At 38.9% G+C, this 21548-nt stretch overlaps 1 protein-coding gene across 1 annotated transcript in view; it reads right to left on the bottom strand.

The window, feature by feature from the left end:
* Window positions 1–9128: 9128 nt before the first annotated feature.
* LOC102300687 (cadherin-7) overlaps window positions 9129–21548 on the bottom strand; it is a 108602-nt gene continuing 96182 nt past the window's right edge. The window contains exon 11 of the mRNA XM_005922587.3: window positions 9129–12174. Within this exon, the coding sequence (XP_005922649.1) occupies window positions 11660–12174 (515 nt within the window). The 3' untranslated portion in view covers window positions 9129–11659. The remainder of the gene's footprint in view (window positions 12175–21548) is intronic.

Here is a 21548-nt window from a genome sequence, read left to right as displayed (position 1 = left end):
GATAACTGACTTCTCTGTCTGGTGGGTCACTTGAAAGAGACATTCTCAACCCTGATATAAATATAATAAATAGAAACATGAAAATGGACTTACTAGCGTACGATATTGTTCATTAAAAAGTGAAGCAGGTAAAGAGTTTGTTAACCCTCTGGGGTCGCCGGACGCGCCTGCGCGCCAACATCACATGACCAATTTAAGACGACACAGCTACAAGATGCAGTAAGTCAGAGTCTCCATTCTAACTTGGGTCGAAAATGCAGACTTCAAACTATATACCAGTTTTTGAATTGTTTCGATGGGCCACGTAGAACCAGAGTTATGATAAAAAATATACGAGATGTTTTTTTCTGAACAAAACAGTGGTGTTTACAGCGGGAAGACCGGTAAAAACGGCGTTTTCTACAGACAGCGCTAGCAAACACTCTCCGCTTGCGAGCGAAAAAAGAAAAAGAAAAAATGCCCCTTCCCTATTGGTGTTAGCCAATCAAAAAAAAATGATATGGCAAACATGTGACATTTGGTTGTTTAGGGACAAGGGGAAGTTTTTAGGAGTGACGCCTGTGAGAGAAAGACAGGGAGAGAGCGAGTTTTCATATGTGAGACATTAGTGACGTTTAGCGTGTTTGGAGGCTATAGTTAGTGTGTTGTGTAGTTATTATTTTGTGTTGTGTGTCAGTTAGACTGATGAATTTCATATTTTCTCCAAAAAAAAAAAAGCCGTCAAAGGCAAATTTCAGTGTAAAAGCTGTTCCCACATGGAAAACTGGACTGATGCACCTCCTGCTGTCAGACCTGCAGGGTTTAGGCCTTTGGTGTTCTCCTCTGTCTTATACTGAACACAAACTACATTTTTTGGACTGGCACAAATAATTTGTGTGCCTTCTTATTTGATGCAGAACACCTGATTGTTCTGTAAATAGATTTAAATGGTTATATAAAAAATGCCTGAGGCCTTGGCTGCATTTTTAGGTAAATAGTACCATATAACTTTGTTTGCAAAACTTGTGTGTAATTTTTAGAAATGTACAATTTCTATTTTCATTTCAAGTTATGAAAATGATTCGTTAAACATGTTTGTGGGTTTTACAGTAAAAAATATAACTTTTTTCTACTCGGATTTTGAATTTTTTGTCTGAATTTAGATCAACTGTGCTAAGATAGTATACCAAAATGAAAAAATAACTCAAATTTCAGATATTTGAAGTTGTGCAGAAAATAATGATACCAAACAAGGCAAGAAAAATATATTTTAAAGGAGAAATATAGAGGTAAAATCAAAAGTAGTCAAAAACGGCCAATTAAAGTGATAATAACCTGTAGTTTCCAGGCACCACATTGTGACAAAAGATAGCATTTCTATGCCTAATCTGAAAATACAGTTTGTGAACATGGCACATGGTCAGACCAATCCTGACAATAAAGGAAACTCAAGCAAAAATAGTCTGCTGTTCAAGAGATAAGAAAGATTTCTAAAGCTGCAAGAAACCAGCATGAATATGCTCTGGCTCTCATTGATGGAAATAGGGCCTGAATGTTGTTTTTTTCTGTAACCTATAACAGATTTCAGTTTGTTCATATGATCTAAAAATAAACACAGACTTTCCTAGTCGTGATACCTCAAGCTCATTGCTATAAAGCAATATAAACATGCAGATCCCAAGAAATACATCACAGACATATGCGCACAGACATATTTATTATATGCACCCACAGACACACATACAAGTAAACACACAAGCACACAGAGTTGTCAGAGCACGGTGTAAAATCAGAGGGGCTGTTAATGGAGGCGGACAGCTTGGCTGCTGTTTCATCAAAGTGCAGAGGAAATGCAGATCTGTGTCCTGCAGGATGCAGGGAATTGGATCAGCTTCCTTCTGTCTGCTGAATTTGAAACACATACCAGCAGGGATTAGACAGCCTTTACCACTGTACAGTCTACTTTCTAATGGCCATCCCTGGGAAATATTTACTCACTGTGCATATGTGTTGATACGCCCATCAGGAACCCAAACTTATCCCCTGGCCAGATAGTTTTATTTACCTGCCAACCATGTGGTAGCCTACCTTGAGGATATCTTCCTTATTTCTTTCATAAAGGCCGCCTTGTACACCTCAGACTTTTCTGTTACTGACTGGTTTATAATCACAGCAGTGCAGTGCATTTGCAAGAATACCCGTGACCTCAACAAAATTCATGATTAATGTGGCATTTATTGTTACTAGGGTTGGGAAATTATGTGATGTCAAACTGTGTAAAACTGTCAGTGATCATATAGGTTTTTTTCTCTATGATATGTCTGGTTGCCAGCTCAATGATTTTTAAAAATCATTGAGCTGGGCTTCTTTAAGCAGAGTTTTGGGCACTTAGTTCAGTTGGTTAGCCAATAACACACATTCCCGTCTTATTCATGGTTTGTGTCAAAAAGCTAATCTAACAATCTAGATCCATCCCAACACCTACAAGATGTTTTGAAGTATCGCCTTATTTAACATTTTATATATAGTATCCAGTCAAATATGAATCAAAGAAAAATGTTTAAAAAGTTTGCAGAATTGTCTCCAAAATATTCTTTAAAGAAGTGGAACAGCTTTATAATTTGACCAATGCATTAAGAAGTATATTGCTAATAGCAGTTTAAATAAATATGAATAATAAGAAATACGAAATAATAGGGAGATTTAACCAACAAATCATATTCAAACAGTATACCAATCCTCCAAGAGATAGAGTTTTGTGATTTCACAGAAAGAATAAAAAACATGTCGTCCATATTTATTATAAAATTGCAGTGATGTTTAAAGTGAGGTAAGCGAGATTGTGCCAGAAACCTCCTTTCTGTTTCCTAAAATAATTTTCCCCTTAAGAATTATGCTTTTATATTAAGTCGTCCTTTAACGATGGTTGGCCATTTTTGAAAATGTGTCTGTGTCTTTTAACAATATTAATCAATAAAACAATATCAATTCGATCAGAAATAATTGTTAATAAATGTTACATTTTTTCATTTTTTATGGTTAAAATGAATCTCTTAGACAACCCATAAATAACCCATAATGCTTTTTAGCTGGGGTCTCGTTATATATAAGACATGTTTACACATAAATCACATGAATTTATGATTATGTTCGATTTATGTTTAGACATGAATCCTGTGGAACAGTGGTACCAGTAATGACAGCATTTAGTTATTTTCAAAACACCAGGGTTAAAGGATTATGTTTAGTTGATAAAAAAATATATAGTAGATTTGTTTAAAAAGCAGAAAATTCTCACATTTAAACAAACTAATGTTTTTCAGCTTCGGATCACATAATAATTGTTATTATGCTAAAATTCCTGATCGTTCTCACAACATAAAACTATTTTTACAGCTGCTACTTGTACTCCTCCTTTTCTATTTTCAATAAACAACCAATATTAATTCAATTAGTATTACTACCAGGCACCATTTAAAGAAGAATTTTCCTAATAATCTCCTTTTAAAATATCTACATATAACAAGTACATGTTTTAGTTGTTTGTTTTTCAAGAAAGAAAAACTTCAGCCTAACCTTCTTTCACTCCTGTTGAGAGCAATAAAATAAAAGACATTTTTTATTCAAATTGCAAAATATGTATTCTTCATTTGTTTCTAACATAGAACAATAGCTTTGAGTGAAAAACACAAAAACAGTCTCTTGTTTCAAAATACAATGGATAGCACAAACATATACAATCAGAAACCAAAGCAGGGCATTACATGCAAGCATCGGTGTAACTTTGTGCTGAACACTGGGAGGGGTCAAGCTCTCTGTATAAGTAAATAAATAAATAAATCTGGGTAAATTCCCAGATGATTAAACATGTAACTACTTTGCTGGTAATATCTGAAATGAGTAAAGAAAACAGCCTATTTATGCAAGATAATTCATAATGTTATTGGGGGGGATTATATTGGTTAGGTCTGGTTATTGGGCGGGGGTCATAACCCCCCTAACCCCCCTGGAAATTACGCCCCTGAATGTAAGAAGGAACATGGTTTCTAAAAGCTCAGTGAAGGAGCTGTTTCTTTTTGGCCTTTCCGTGTGGAGTTTGCGTGCCCTTTCTCCTGCAGTCCATAGATATGTATTCTAAATATATATGTTAAAGAAAAAACAATGACAAGCTGTGATCTGTGATGTTGCACATTTGTATTTGTATTTATTTTTAACAGGTAATTACCCCGGAGAAGAACTTCACTTTACAGCATCTACCTATTTAGTGTGTGCATCAACAACAAAAACAACTTAGACTTCGTGCCATTATAGGTGTCAAAACAAGGTATTTACGAAGACTAAATGCCCAAGCTACAGCAATTCCATCACAGCGTAGGAACAATCAACCAGATGTTTTGTCATTAGGTATCATAGCAGTGCTGTTCATCTCAACCATTCGACAAGGACAGGCTTTTTACAATAGCATTTAATGAATCACTTTAAGGCTGATGTTATTTTAGTAGAATCCATGTCAGCCCTCGGGAACCATATATGTAATTTTATCACGTTCCACAATCTGTCTGCACCATCTTTTTACTTCAAGGTGAAGGTCATGAAAAAAATTTCAATTATATTCTTTGAGAAGAGCAAATTACATTTCATGAGCTGCGGTCACAAATACAAAGTTTTATAAAGTAATATAATGACGTACCACTTGATCTGCCATTCTTACTCCCACGCCTATCTCCATTTTGCTTTTCTCTCAGGAAAACTACAAAGAGAAGGTGTCAACTGGTTTTGCCATATTGATGGAGCCGGGGGTCTATGGAGACCTCTAATTTTCTGAGTGAACGGTCCCAGAAAGAGCTAATGATATGTTAATGCTGAATGGCAGACATTAGGGAGGCCAAATGACGGCAATCCCAATTACCTCCGAGGGACGTGCCTTGTGTGGTTTTGTCACGCAAACAAACTCTGTAAACACAAATAACGTGCGGAACACTGGCTGAAGGGACTCCGCAGCGGCTGACAAAATGTCACCGATCTGAGAGAAGATCCTTACAACTTATACTCAAACACTGAGTACGCCTCCACACTTTTTTAGCTGTGGGAAAAAAAGCTAAGCGCACCTCATCATGAGAGATTTGCATCGTCTGTTTCCTAAGAGAACAATTATGCAAGTTCATACCTTTCCAAAAATGTCACAAGACTTGCAAATCTTTGAACATATTGCCAAAAACTTTTGATTGTTCTCATTTTTGCCCTTTTATAACTTTTCTGCAAATGCCAGTTTGGCAGCAATACGGGGTACCATCGTGTTTACTTTAGCAGCAGTAGCTGTCTGGGGGGGATGAAGCAGTGGGAGGAAGTTAGTTTTGAATGGCACAAGATTGAAATATGCCACAGCAGACGTTTTTTAGTCCCAGCTTCCCCACTTGTACATATCTCCTTGTGTGGGTTTACCTGTGAATGTATCTGTTAGTATGTATGTGTTCCTGTTTGGCTAGGCTTAGCTGCAGATTGCTTTCCCCTATCCCCTCCTCTAGTGTGTGCAGCATATGGCCATTGTGATGGAGGGTAAAAGGAAATGACAGGCCATTTGAAGATGCTCTAGTCCCTGCATCATGAATAATGCAGAGGGTGAAGCGAGCAGGTTCTCAGCGCAAGCTTCAAAGTTTATCGGCCTCCCCTGTCTCCCTGGGAGAGAGACTACAGTGCTGCGGGGAGATTAGACCGACACCGAGCGGGGACCTGGTCAAACTCAATTAAATACAACCAGGATAATTCCATCCTCTCATTGTGCCATTTGGTTTTATTAGAAAAATAAACCCAGCATGCTCACGCCTTGAAACGACAATAGAAAGGGAAAACATCTCGTGAATTATTAAGCGGGGAGTTGGCTCCATGCTTAGTTGCTCCATGTAAAGATATGTAAATTGGCGGATGGCAGAAGACACGATTGATTAATATTTTTATTAATAATGTCAAACACCCTATGATCAGCAGTGAGAGAAATGGCAGAATAACAATAAACAACACCGTCCAGACTAAGTACGACTGAGATGTGTAGTAATAAAATTCCAAAGAAAGTGGTGTTAAACCTTTGCTGATTGGTTCTAATAGTCCCAGTGATAGATGATTTATTAGTCTTTTTGATTAGCTTGTCTAATTGAGCTGAGCTAGCTATGAAAAACCCAAAACAACTACCGTTAATTTTCCTTGTTTTTTTTAATATGCATGTTTCCTTCCACAGTTTCCGAAGTCTTTGGAGATCTAATTAGCCCAAAAGCCCCTCCTGATGGGAGATGTAGGCCTACAGAAACACTTCCCTCCACCGAGGCTGTTGTAGCATGTAACTATTTTCCGTGTCTACACGATAAACAAACACTTATGCCACCCACATACTCAGTGCCATATCAAGCCTGGCTTGGCTAATGATGATAAACCTACATAAAAGTACAAAGTGCTGCTAATTAGGCCTATGTCGATTATGGCTCATTAATGCTGATGTTGCCCTGACATGTTTTTGCCAATCATCACTGGAGAGGGCTGCAGTGCATCATTTTCTAATTACTTTAATTCATCATTGTACTGATGCTCTAAGCGAGTTCACATCAGCTCCACGGTCAAATGTTTAAATGGAAATTTGTGTAAAAAATGACCCAAAATAAATTTTTGCACATAGTGGCCTGACAAGCTGATCTTGCTGTATTTTTCTCGCAAAATCTCTCCTTCAGTTGTCCATAATGAAGAAATATGGTGATGTAACAAAATCTGTAAATGCAGTCATCCAACCAAGAAAAGGAATATTGAAAAGAGCACAAAGCACCTGTTAAACCATATTGTATATATCTATCGAATGTCATGCCAGGAAACGTTCAGATAAGTTTCCAGGAACTCAATTTTTATCAGTGGCAATTTCATTGTTCTCTAAATTATCTTGTTTTGACCTTTGAAAGCCAAGACGAACGGCAGCCTGTGAAAGATGAAGCAGTTGCCAATCTTACTGATTTCATATCGCATTTCCTCTTCCACGCTGTCCAGTTTTGTACACACAGTGGACATCGATGTATGAATGATAGATCAATTTTGAGTCATTTCCCAGTGATAATCCCACATTTCTCTTCTTTTACACTTCATTACCCTAATCTTGCCACTATGACCTACTTTTCCACTCCTTCCCAGTTCCCCAGGCACTCAAGGAGCAAGATGTTGCACTCCCACTTACACACATACCTCTCAAGAGAATTATTTATATTGCCCAGGTCTGGGACCAGTCTAATTTGGTGAAGCTATAGAGTACACAAACCTCAGGTCTGAGATCTCTTTTGCTGAAGGCAGGAGAACTGTGAGCGCTGCGGCGCGAGACAGAATAAAACATGGTGTTGCAATGGCCTTTGATCTTCCGTTCCCTCCTTTTCTCTTTTTCAAAGGACCAGCGTGGAGCTGTCCAGCTGATGCCAGAGCAGGGGCCCCATTTCTCTGCCACCAACAGACACCCCGGGACAGATGGCCAGCAGATTATTTATTTCTATTTTTATTCTATATGAGAGCAAGAAAACCGAGACACACTTTCTTTGGAGTTTGTTTCATGCTGGGTGCTCTCAGATATAAACAACATCTCACATGCATAATTATAAGTCTCTAACTGGCTTAGAAGTAAGCCTATATAAACCTGGCAAAAAGCACACTTAAAACGCATTTTATGGTTAATACTCACCTGAACCTATGAATTGATTATAGATATTCACTTTACACAACAAAAACACACAGAATGTAAAACTATAAACAGCATCACAATTAAATAAATTCTGCTTTGAATCACATGAAGTGTTGTTGTTAGAAGCGCTAAAAATAGAACCGTGTAATTGCACGACAGATGATCTTAGTCACCTGTGTTGTGCGAAGCTAAAAGCCATCCGCGGGGAATGATTTCCTTAACAGGCAGCCAAGAGGTCAAACACTATTAGCGATGTTCCAGTCGACAATCTGAAGGAAAGCATGTTCCTCATCTCGCTGAGAGTCTCTGAAAATGGGCACCTCTTTGTCAGGGCAATTTGTTGATGATGCATGGTTATGATAAGAATTGAGTGAAGTGTCTGTGGCTGCCCAGGGCCTTGCCAGCCAAGGCGGCGGGGCCAACACAAGTAATCAGTCGAGGTCCAGATTGAGCCCCCGATAACACGGGGTCCCTGATTGCTCATAAGTACCCAAGGCAGCGGCCATTTAAAACAATTTCTGGTGATTTTGATTGACAGTCGGTCAATCAAAACCCACATCTTGTTGCTGCTGCTATCAGTGCTGGAGATTACATCGGATGTCTTTGCTTGAGCCGCTGTCTTTCTGCTTCGATAAAGGAAATCTCATACACTTTATGTGTTCCGACAACTGCGTCAGGCTATATTATTACTTCAGTTTGTGTTGGGATAATTTTCTGTTTCATAAATTTTGCGCTTATTAATTATATATTAATATTTTACCTATGTTTCATTTCACTCTACTTTTTAACCCTACCCTTTCTTCCACGCTTCAGGGTAGCTTTATAGTTGTCTTTTTGGTTTTTAAATTTAATTGATTGAATGTTTTTCCCTCAGTTCTCTTCCAGTACTTGAGTTTTTCATCCACAGGTTTTAGCTGCATCCTTTTGGTGGGCTATGTGTAGCTCTCAAAAGTAATTTTTGGGGGCTTTTAAATATGGTATGCACGAAGCTATCGTGCATTATAACCCATAAATATGTGAAGAAGAATACTATCCACATCTTCGCTTGTAGGTTTGCGTGAACTGCATGACAATGAGCACATATGGTGACCTTGGTTACTCCTGACTAACACTTGAAAAATCTTACATGTTCTGTTTTTGCCAGGTTCAAAGCTTAAGAAAGTATGTCAATACCTGTAAGGAGATGGCATATTTACCAACCAAAGATGCATAACAATTTCATTGCAATCTCTTGCATCATTGTAAATTATACTGTCAATTGTATTCATGAACCTCTGAGTGCATTAAATGGAAAGAGATGCTAGTTGTCTACATTTTGACTAACACCTCTAAGGTGCAGGCTATAAACACAGCTGGCAAAAATATATTTTAAGGAAATGACAAAACTGGAATTAAATGTAAAGAAATATATAATATGTATATCTGTTTGCCTTATAGTTTTAGTGTTCAGACACCTGTGGTATTGAAAGTGAAAGGCGGATACTTTCCACTAATAAAATTCACACGGTGTGGTAATTTTATTACCACACCGTGTGGTGTGGTAATTGACATCAAGTCAAAAAATGAAAATATTTACTCAAAAAACACAAAATCTGGAATATTGGTCAGGCTTCTGTGAACTTAGGCTTTCTCATTTGCTTCTGTGACTTCATGTAACTGCAAACCGACTCTTTTTCTCTCTCTGTCCATATATATGTATATCTGGAGAGTGAGTTTTCATAGTCAGTGTGATGAACGTTGTGGAAATGGTCAGTTATAAAGACTGAATTTGTATGGTAACTACCTATTACCATTGATGTCTAAAAAAATGACTTGTTGGTGTTACACTGGTAAAATATCCTTTTAATATTGTAGTTTCACTAACTATAAAACATGCACCAGCCATACTTTAAACCAAACTCTGATCTTTTCAAAATCTTTTGATAAATAAACCTCATGGAGTGGTATTTGCTTGCCCTCCACAAAACAAAGTGTAGGGTAAAAACTAATGAATAAGCTTGTCTCACATTTCACAAATTACTGTGAATCGCTTTGTAAATAACATCCTCATATCTTGCTGTCCTCAAAAAAATAGGCCACAATGCTTGACAACTGTAGACCATGATTTTTGCTATATGTATGCATGTATACATGAAGTTTTAATGCCAAAATTATGCATTTGAAAGAATTTTGGGGATCCTATGAAAGCAGAAAGTAGTGCACATTGTTTATTTGCCATTTATCCTATTCCACCTATAATCATCTTTTTACTTTATTGTTCAAGCTTGGCTAATTTACAAAAATAGCGCTCAAATGGCCAAACATGAACCTTGCAATCACCACACAAGCCTCCGTGGAGTGTGAATGCTTTGTCACTACAAGGCCTTTCAACTACTTAAAGGCACATCAAAAAATGTATGAAAAAAATAAAGTTCTCTTTTCTCTTTCTTCCTCCTTCTTCTCCCCAGTTACTTGAGATCCCCAAATGCGCAGAGAATAAAGTCAAGATTTTTTTAGTCATTAATTAGATGCTCTTTTGGATTTTAGTTTTTAGTTTTCATAGAGTTCATGTCTATATATTTGTACACATGTTCAGAAGGATTGAAAGAAAGTGCTTCGATATTTTAAGGAACTGAATGTCAATTTTATTTTCAGCAAAAGATAAAAACATCATTTGCACAGTTCTGCCTCTTCAAAATAAATAAGAATACATATCAGTGTACATGTGGACACCTAGTTGTAACATAATTTGTTTAAGCTGGAAAAGAAAATTGGCACAAAATGATTATCATACAGTGTGTCCTTTCACCATCAATATTCAAACCACTGACATTATTTACTTCATTTCTGAAAGACAATATATGCTGGAACCTGCAAACTACAGAAGCAAAAGTCATTTACTTACAAACTGCAACTTCACCCAGGTTAGGACCGTCACTTCAGAAACATATATTTATTTTTTTACTCTAGGCAGTGTGAATTTGCAATCAAGCACAGCGAGGACAGATCCATCAGTGACAGTTTCTGGTGTAGCAAACATTCCCAGACCCAACCTGCCTTGTACAAAAGCAAAACAACTAAATCCTGACAGATTATACCTCAGAAATTATACATTTGACTTGGCAATAGAAAGGCTGAAGAAAAAACAGACTGAGACAAACACTACATTGCAACTTCTGCAAAATGTATTGTTGGGAGAAGAAGAGAAATGATGTTTTCCTGTTTCACCCAGTGGAGACATCAAAATGACGAGCATGTCATTCTTTTTATGATTTGCACAACTTATGTCTTCACATCATTTCCTTAGCACATCAAATACTTGTTTATACTTTATTATATGTGTGCAGTTGCACTTCATATAGTGTTGAAGGATATTTCTGAGTCCGTGAATAATGTGGCTCCGGATTTCAGTGTTTGTGAAAAACAGCCCCTCATCACCCTGCTCCCCGTCCCAAAGATAGAAGAAGGAGAAGAAAAAAAATCCCATATAAATTGCTGTCAAATTTCATATGAACAGTCAAGTGACTACTGATTAGCCGCTAGAGACACAGCCTTTCATGAGAAATTTTTTATGTTTTTTTAGCACAAAGATAGCAAAGGAATGCTTCAAAGCAAGAGTGCTGGGCCGGTGCCCATCACAGGAATGAAAGGACAGGTGCCTCCCCGTAAAAATGCTCCAACATGTATGCATTCTGCAGTCAATGGTTGGACCCAAGCCCAAAATCTGAAACCTTTAATGTCTTTTCCACACAAGGTTTCCTCCTCAGTCAAGCCACTTTTGAAGTCCGTGTCAAAACTCACCATGGCACGATTTTCAAAATCCATACAGGGAGGTAAACAAACCAAAAAAACCTTTGAAGTCAAAGTGTTTTTCTTTCAGTCTCTTGTGTTGTCTTTGAATCTTTTCCTCCAATGCACTAAGGCAGACAAAATCATTTTCTCTGACAATAAATTACTATTATTTTTTGGAGTCCCACAAATGTTAAGAAACACATTTAGTGGCTATGACAAGACAGTGGTGCTATCGCTGTTGCCATACAGGTCGGCCAGCTTTTTGAAGCGTGGTCCCCAGTTGCTGAGATAGTCATAGTTCTGATCTGAGTCTGTACTTAGTGACTCCAGTGAGCTTAGCGACTCAGCTACAGAGCCGCTACCTTCAAAAGCATACGTCTGCAGAGAGTCGTACGGGGGAGCTGATGGGTCCACGTCGGCATCCTTCAGTCGCTCCCAAATAAACTCTCGAAACACCACATTGTCTGGTAGGGATTTATAGGATGGGCGAGAAGCTGAGGGGTAATGAAAGAAAGTAGGGGTATCTGGTGTGACGTCTCGTCGTACATTGGGGTCTCTGATGACATTGAGGTTACGCAGGGTCACCATGTCGAAGGCCTCTGTGTCCTCCTCGCCCCCTCCCTCATCGTCATAACGGACGATGTTTTCTCTGATATCTCTTTCCTCTTCCAGAATCAGAGGTTCTTTTCTTCTCCGACGCATTGTCACAATTAGTAGAACCATGACTGCGAAGAAAAGCAGAAATCAGTCAGTAATAAGTGACATTCTTTCCATTCCAATCAGCTGAAAAGATGCAAGGACAGATGAAAAAAAGTAATTTCCACCTAAGAGTGCTTGTACTTTAAGAGTTCATAACATAGAACAAGTGGGAAGCTTGCAGAGAGGCATGATGCAATTGAGTGTGTTGGCAAACAAGTAAGAGATACAAATTATCATCTTACTGTAAGCGCTTGAATCGGATTGCATTCGACTGAAGTGCTTAAGACAATCATGACTAGACATGAGACACAAGATCATGAGAATCTACGCTGATATAAATTGTTTGAGGTAATTTAAATACATGCTAAAAGTAAATGAAACAAAAACAAAACAAAACAAAGCAAAACACCTCTTTATAGCAACTGAACAAAAATGGCTGAAAAAGGTCCTGAGAGGGAAAATGATTCAGATGGGCGTTCAAGCATGGAAATATAGCAGTTAGCTTAAATAGATGATTGAAATTGTTCGCTAAAAGTAACTGAAAATAAGTTTAGTAAATATCAAACTGTTGCAGTGATAAGCTAAAAGCAATGCAGCTAAATAGTTAACTAAAGTAACTGACTGAAAAAGCTCTTAAAAGAAATTAATAAAGGTTCAAAATGGGTGATCAAAGTAATTAATAAATGCTAGCTAAAAGTAGTTAGCTAAATCTGATATTTAGCTAACATTAACTGAACGGGTAAACAGCTGCTGGGTAAAACAACAATGGATGGAAACTGACAAACAATCAAGGTGTCCAAAAATGATGTATGATTATGTTGCACATAACGGGTAACTGTTCAAATAGAGCACAAGTGCAAACTTCATCACATACCCAACTTTCAGACCAACAAATGTAGTGCGGAATATTTACTATCCGTTTTGTTTGCTTATTCAAGTCAAAGTCAATGGGGACCGGAGCCTATTGCAGTTGCCATGGGCTGAAAATTGGGGTACAATCTGGACAGGTTGATAGCCCATCACTCACATTTACACCCATGACCAATTTAGAGCCACCAATTAACTTCTCCTGCATGTCTTTAGACTCTGAGGGGAAGCCAGATTACCCTTAGCGGGAGCTACTTGCTGTGATGAGACGGCGCTAACCACCATGCTGCCTATAAACTCAGTCAATAAATAAAAAATGCACACATTTGGTGGGTGATGTGTTTCCTCACTGACTGGGTATTGATTCATTCAGGGCTTGTCGGAGCATGTCTGATAAAATAGCTTGGAAACCGCCGCCCTATCAATTCAATGGTAGTGCTTTGCAAATTCTATTAGTTACAAAGCTAAAACTGTTATATAATATGCTGTATTTCGTCCCTCTGTGTTTTCCACCTCCTACGTTTTGCTTCAAGACTTGTACAAAACTCCACCAAACTGAAATCCTTGGTCCTCTGAGATCTTGCCAGAAGCCCTCCTCCAGCCCCTGTTCCCTCTCCCATACATTATTGCTGAAAATAACTCTACGCCCAAGCAAACTGGCAAATGTCTAATGATCCTCTATCCATCAATGTCAGGCTGGTGCCAGTGAAATATCGTTCCGTGGGCCCATATTTCTTTTCCTTCTCGGCATCAAGCTACTGCAGGCAACACAGAAAGAGGCCCTGGATCCAAATTCAAACACCACTTCACACCCTCTAATAAGGGAGCAAATGGAAGAGATGGAAGGCAGGAAAGTGTCACATGGAAACACTGCAGGAGATGAATGGACAGCTCTCTGTGGGCTTTTTGGTGACTGTGTGTACCCTATAACAAAAGCACTATGTAGTAGTATATAAACCAGATTTTGTGAAATATTTGGACTAGTCCTTCACTCAAACAATGCTACCAATATCCATGATACTTTTCAGTGCTTTGGGAAAGAATGCCAAACATTTCTGTGGAAGATTTTAAGCAACTCGAGTCGTTCTAAATTCTATTCAAATCAGCAAGGCTTCTCCAAAGTGAATTACAAAGTGGCACATTGAAATAGAATATTCTCAGTGCTTTCCAGCAAAGCTCTTTAGGTTTTAATGCCTAGAAGGCAGCCACAATGCATCACAGACTGGAAACGGGCCAACATCCAATCACAACCCAAAGGATGAGCAGGTGGATGGTCGGGCATACAAATAGTCAGTCTGTGTCAGGTACCAGGGGTCTTGTAAGAGATGATTTCCAGCCGAGGCAGTTTAACAAACACAACCGTGAAATGACAGGAGCCGCACTTTTCATAGCACATGTACTGAAGATGTATACTAAATCACAAATAGACAAAAAGAAGATCAATTTAGTGCTACAAAGGCTTTTGCTGTAATTGAATTGCTTAAATGATCTACCCCACACAATCGATTGCAAACAAGGTGAGTTTTCAGTGTTGCCCTTTTCTTTCCAGCAAGCATCACTTTCTCATTAGAGTATTTTTCTATGCGCTGTGATTCTGGTGAAGCCAGGACTGATTATTTACTCATTTTGTCACCCACACACAATCTATGTCTCTTCGTTGCAATGTAATTTATGAGAGGTATTAATCAGCAGCTGTGAGGCTGTCTGACATGAGTGGAAGCTCAATGTTTAAATACTAATTAATGGTACACAGACAATTGTTAATGCCATTCATATTTAAAAAAAAGAAAAAGAAAAGAAGCACCGCTTTAAAATTATTAAGGACTCTGAAGACCCATTTTATTACTCCTACTATGAGTATTGATGCCCAGAATGAAGATAATTTTCTGACAACTTTTAGCACTTTCTACTTTTCTGACCTCCCCTGTGTGCTTTTGAGTGCTTTTTTCACTCGCATGCACTAAATCAGAATTTAGAAACATACTGAACTGGTACATCTCTCCAAGCTACATCTGCATAGATCATATGTAGTGAACAGCTAAGTTTTTTTTTTATTAGTTTATTTTTTCTCACTCTAGTTAGTATAGTTAGTTAGTATATCACTTTTTGTTTAGTATCAGTCGTTTCGATAAGGCCACTTTGGATGGACAGAGCTCTACTGCAGTGATTAAAAGTCCACACAGCCAACCAATCCAAAATAGCCATGAGAAGCATGAAGACCATCAGGATAACATATGGAGTACAAATGAGGGAACATAACATAAAAATGAAACACAGGACTATAAATACACACAGAACAGTAAATAGGGAGCAAGAAACATGTGAGGGCAGAACACTGGTGGACACAGGTAATGGTAGTTAGGAGGGAGGAAGAAAGAGGCAGGGAGTAATACAAAAGAAAACAACCCTTCAAAGTAAAACAGAAAATAACCAATGATGAAGCCCACAAACACCATCCATCCATCCATCCATCCATCCATCCATCCATCCATCCATCCATCCATCCAAGCTGGTATTGGATGAGAGGCTGGGTACACCCTGGACAGGTCACCAGCCTATTGCAGGGCCAACATGGAGAGACAGACAACCATTCAAACTCAAATTCACGCCTACGGCCAGTTTAGAATCTCCAGTCAACCTAACCCCACGTACGTCTTTGGACTGTGGGAGGAAGCCGGAGTACTGATCCAGACACAGTGAGAACACCACCAGAATCAAAAACACGAGAACAGCAGCAAAGTCAAAATTCTCAGTAATATTAAAAATGGATCAAAATCATGGCATCATAATGGCGTGTTGCCACAGGCTGAGTTTTTATTAAAAGTTATTAAACATTTTATTTTTCTTTTCAAAGATGAATTGGATAAACTAAAGAACATCATATTAAAACATGTTGTGACCCAATTATTATCTCAGTCAAGCTCCTATGTAGGCATGAGAAATCACTAACATCAGCATTCTTAAGTGATGAGATAGCAACATCTTCCAATCATGTCTAGGCTGGTCGCTGAAAGTTGCTTTATGGCTATGATCCAGAGACCAAACAGCAGTCAGTGGACCAAAGACCTAAGCAGGACCCAAGACCAAGCATGGATGGGTCACCTTCTTAACATTCACGAGATTATTGCCAGTTTGGTATTGAACCATTGTAAAGTCTCTAGTCAGAGGGCACTTTGAATGTGCAACTTTGCACCTCTAATATTTTAATGATTCAGAGCCAGTGAGCCTGTTCTTTTTTATTTTATGCCAAAAAGCACAGCAACGCCTGAAAAAGAATTGCTGTATGATATTACTATTGATTTCTTTTGTAAAATGGGGATTTTTGGTATTTTGTAAGACATCCACTGTCCTGAAAAATACCCCCATCAACATAAAAATGCAAGAAATGATGCCAAACACTGTTAAGAGCAACAGGTGGTGATAAAACCCTAACCATATAGAAATGTTCTTTAATCAGAAGCATAAAACTATATCATTGTGCACAGTGTGATGTCAAAAAAGGAGATAAAGGTACACACAAGACAAAAACCTTCATCAGTGAACTGAGATGGCCTTTATGCGTGGAAGGCCAAAACACACAGAAAAAGCTCTGTGCTACAAAATACCCTTGTACATGTAGACAGGGATTAAAACAGCATTTGACTGTTAGTGTGTGGGTTGTTGTAATGAGACTGAGGTAGGTTTGTATCTGACTTGGTAAAAATAAATAATAATTCCAGTGTCTATACATAGTTTTGCAAAACAGAGAGCAAATCAAGTCTGAAGGATTTGACTTAAATGCCATCCACACACAGCTTCACTCACCGTGACCTTAAAGTTGGATATTTTTAATAATTTAAAATCAGAGATGAGCCCCAAAGTAAAGTTTTGAAGTGATCTGTTTTGTTGTCTCCAACCAAAACTCAAAAGCAACAACAAAAAAAACACAGCCTCGCACTGCAGAAGCAGATGATTGGCAAACGACTGACACAATTAAGCGATTTTCAAAACAGCGCCTGATTGGGTTTCTGAAGGTGATATTTAATAGTGACAGACCTATGATTTCTAATTACAAGAACAAAGAACAGACAAGAAAGGAAAGGGACAGAAAATAACAGTGTCAAACCAAGGAGGTGTCACACCGCTTCAGAAACATAACAGATGTCGCTCTCTTCTGGGGATGACATTGTCTGTAGAAGCAAATAGATTCTGCACAACTTGATAAAGAGCAGGGAAACTATCACAATCATCGAATACAAAGCCTCCATTTGACTGGCCACATTTTATTATTTATCAGAGCTGCGATGTGTTTGTTGAACGCTTCAAATGGCTTTTATGTCGCCTGTGCTGTTGCTGATATTATCTGTCACACTATTAACTGTGCATCTGTCCCGATTATGCGCCTGCGCTTATTTACTGTTTTATCAACATTTATGTATTTATTTGCGTCCTCTGTATCCTCCTCCAAGCTGTTGCCACTTTTTCTCCAAATCCTTACAAGAGGTCTTTTCAGCTTTTGCCAAGCATAACGAAGACAAATTTGAAGTTAATTGACTTGCTCGGCTGAATAAAGGCTAATTTCCTTTTCTTCTTTTTATTTTATTTTTTTTCTTTTTTTGCATGTCACACAGCGTTGTAATGATAGCAAACAACATTTCGCAATTTTAACAGTCAAAGCCAACGCGACCATTTTCAGGTCACAATGTGCACAGTCGAGCTGAAAGATCATATCTGAGAAAGAAATCGTCTCCTGTGTGAATGCAGACACATAAATAGAGACACAGATGGAAGACTTGCACAGGGGACATGGACTAAAATAAGAGACAGATGAGTAGACATGGTGATTTAAAGGATGAGTCTGATAAGAAATAGTCAGACAGAAATAACTGTCTGGAGATCTGGAGTGCTGCGTAATGTTCTAATTGGCCCTCTGGAGGACTGGGCAATATCTGACCTGTACTGGGGGAAAAAAAACTGGCTCATAATGTGATAATGATCCTCTCAGTTATTTGGATACATCATCCAAAAAGGACTTTGTCATTAAAAAGATTCTAAATGACTTAAAAAAAATGCTTGTGTTGAGATGTTTTCAGGAACATAACTGCAAGAAGCAGAGAACAGGCTCAGTAATTAAATCTAAAAATATCAGCCTATGATTAATGGCCACTTAGCTTATGAGCATGTAGTGCTAAAGCTAATGCACACAGCTCTGTGGGCTTTGAAAGCAGACCAGCAAAAACGCCGCATTTTCTTTAAGCTCCCGTGAAGCTCCAAGCTCCAGGACAAAGTGGAGGAGTGACACTCCGAAGAGCTCTCCACACGCAACATGCATTGTAGTTTTTAGACCTGTCATGAGGACAGATAGCTAGAATCAGCGTTACTGGTGGAAGTGCGTGCTCCACTCACCTGATGAGAGGGAGAGAGAGAGATTGATGGAAGAAAAGAAGGGGAGAGGGATGGAAAAACAAAGAAGACATAAGACTAACGGCACCTGAGGATGACAGCAGGGAGACAGCTCCGGTCTTATTCCGGCTCATGTCTCGTCCACAACAATACAATCACACGCAATCACAGCCTCAATTGCTACCTGCAGATTGAAAAAGATCTTGATGGAACACTATCAAGGAAGATCAGAATAAAGGATTGGGCAACGTGGGCACGCATGGGCTGTTAATACGAGGGAAACTAGAGGTCTCTGGTGGGGGTGGATGGGACAAACAGACACAAAGATGAAACAGCGAAAAGGACAGAGGCCAGTTGAGCAAAACAGACTGATGGGTAAAGCTACGGAGCTAAGGACACACAGTCACATTCACACAAACACAGAAACTTGGAGGTATATTAAACTTTAGGCCATTAGTTCCATGCCCATGGCCTGAGGACATGTTGTGTAGAATAGAGGCAGCTTTCATTAGAGGTGCCACGCTCAGGGTTGCACTGCTACGTATTTTCCCCTGTTGCTCTTTTGAAGTTTTCATTTATCAAAGAAAGTGCTCTCTGTCGCAATGAAAAGAAGGCATACCTCAAGGGGACTAGGATGATAAGCAAAGTTTGACCCCATCAAAGATCTCATTTCAGTTATTGTATATGCTGTTTAGATCCACCTCGGCTTTCAGTGAAGATCATCTAAGCGTTAAACTATGACTCTGCCCTGATGGGGTAAGGCTTTATCTGTGGGTTTTATGAGCAACGATGCAGCCAGGAGCTGACGGCTCACTGCTGCATCATCTATAAGAGTATGCTAATGAATTCTCATTTACAAGTGTCTTCACTAATATCTTAACATATGGTGTTACAGAAAAACAGTAACAGAGTGCCCTTGAAATGCAGTATTCCATACAGTACTTATCTGTATGACCTCCTTGTATTATTATTAGGTTAATAAAATACACTGACATGTATCTGGGGGAAGCTGTAATAAGAGCTCTCTAAAAAATGATCTAAAATCTAAAATCTCATCACTGACTCAGTCTGCCTTCAGGCACTGCTTTCTCTCAATAAAAATGCACATTATTGCACTGGATTCTTTTTTCTTTAACGTAAATGCAAGAGTGCTGGGCTGTAGCAAAAATGACACACACACACACTCACGCACACGCACACACACACACACATATATATATTTCTGGAGCCCCTCCCCCGCGGAGAAGCCTTTATATAGAGCCGCTCTGTGGTGTTGTGGCCTTGGTGATCACATCCCCGCCGCCAGCAGATCGTCTCCACAAGTTCTTCTCCCATCCCAGAACCAAGGTAGCTATCAAACACAGACGCACACGTATGCAGCAGATCACATTTTTATTTGATGAGCAACTTTCTCCTAATATTAAAAAGATGTTTTACAAAACATTTTCAAACTCATACATTTGAGTTTTGGTATAAAATCAGTCAAAATATAAAATTTAAGCTTCCAGTTAAAATCTGATCCGCACAGAAACTTTACAGCTGATAAAAATAATCCACTTTTATATGATATCTGCGCCTTCACAGACTAAATATGATAAAATTATGTAGTGACATCGTGTGTGGGATTCTCGTTTTGTTGGCTTCTTTTTGAAATGACTTCAGTCTTGCAAAACTGTGTAACTTTGCAGCCCGCTGCACTCTTGGTGTCACAGCTCTGCTAATGTGATATGAAGGTGCAATTAAAAACCAAAAAGTAATGGAATCAAATCAATGCTACTATAACTCGATTTTTTTTTAACTGGAACTTTCCAAACATGCCCACCGGGGACAGAACTTACAGAGTGTCTTTGACTTTAAACATAATGCTCTCCTCTGCCTCATATTATTCCCACAGGCAGAGAGACCACATCAGACAGATTTATGGTCAGCTGTTAGAAACTAGTGAATTTCTAACAGTAAAGTTTGAACTTGTCTTAAAAATGTTCAGTTTAATGAACTCAGTTTAGGGAAAACATGTCAAAGGAATAATGAATGTTTTAAAAATGTTTATTATGTCGCAAGTCTGCAGCAGAAATCTGCAGTTTAAATCTGGCAAAAAATGAAGCGTTAAATTGGTGATGTAGGAGCAGCAAATGTTTTTTCTCTGACCGTCTCTTCAGCTGTTTCCTTGTGCACGAACGAGCTGCGAAATCAGTGTTTCACAAACCAAAAACACATTTTTTCATCAGAATTCTTGTTTTTAGTTTGACGGGCCTGTTGGAGGTTTTTGTAAATTTTCAGCAAATAAAATAATTCCTGCATATGGAGGCTGAACTTTTAAAACCTCAGAGCACATTACAATCATGACATCTTTAAAGCTGAAATTTTAGCCTCAGAGCTGTCAGATATCAGGGTCTCACTTAGTTCACTGAAATCTCAGATTATCGTGGCCAAGTTTGTGCAGACAAGGACTATTTTTAAATATGCATATATGCACAATGAGAACATTTTCTGGAGGTATAAAAATGCTGAGAGCAGCTGTTCTCTAACAGCAGGCCGCCCACCTGCTCTCAGCTGCTGTCGGCGTCACGCCAGCAGATTCCGGCGGGCAGTAAAATTAGCAGCGGGGCCTCCGGCACGCCGAGGCTTTGTCCAGAGTTATGAGCAGGCTCAGATTCGAGCGGCGGTTGCTACGCCGGGAGAAGAAGAAAATGTGGTCCAGGAAGCTCAGAGGCAGCTCTGGTTTCACATCAGGGGGAAATTTAATATCGGCAGCTCTCACTGAGCTGTGACTGAAGGAGACGATGTGATGAGATGTGTCAGGATAAAGCAGACACACCTGAGAGGGAGGAAGAGGAGGAGGAGACACTCACAGAGACAAAGATGAGACAAATGTGGTTTTTGGGGTAGATGGGTCGTTTCCCTCCTTCTGGCCGTGCTTCGTGTTCAGCTCAGCGGTGTCTCCTTCACACATCTCCAGCTTCTTTTTCATCCAAAAACACTTGAGCCTTCGGCCCTGCAGGCTCCTCCTCCTCTGCAGGAATCTAAACATGTTTAGGGAACTATCGATCAAAATTTAAAAAATATATTATAAAACATTTCTTATTTATAAAATATATAAAATATTTCTGTATGGTTTAGTTTGAGGACACACTGTGTGCTGTCAAACAAA

This window comes from Haplochromis burtoni, unplaced genomic scaffold (genome assembly GCF_018398535.1).
Source record: "Haplochromis burtoni strain Fernald_Lab_line unplaced genomic scaffold, NCSU_Asbu1 Contig_58, whole genome shotgun sequence".
Classification (NCBI taxonomy): Eukaryota; Metazoa; Chordata; class Actinopteri; order Cichliformes; family Cichlidae; genus Haplochromis; species Haplochromis burtoni.
The sequence above is the reverse complement of the archived record's forward strand: the minus strand, read 5'-3'. Positions and strand labels throughout refer to the sequence as shown.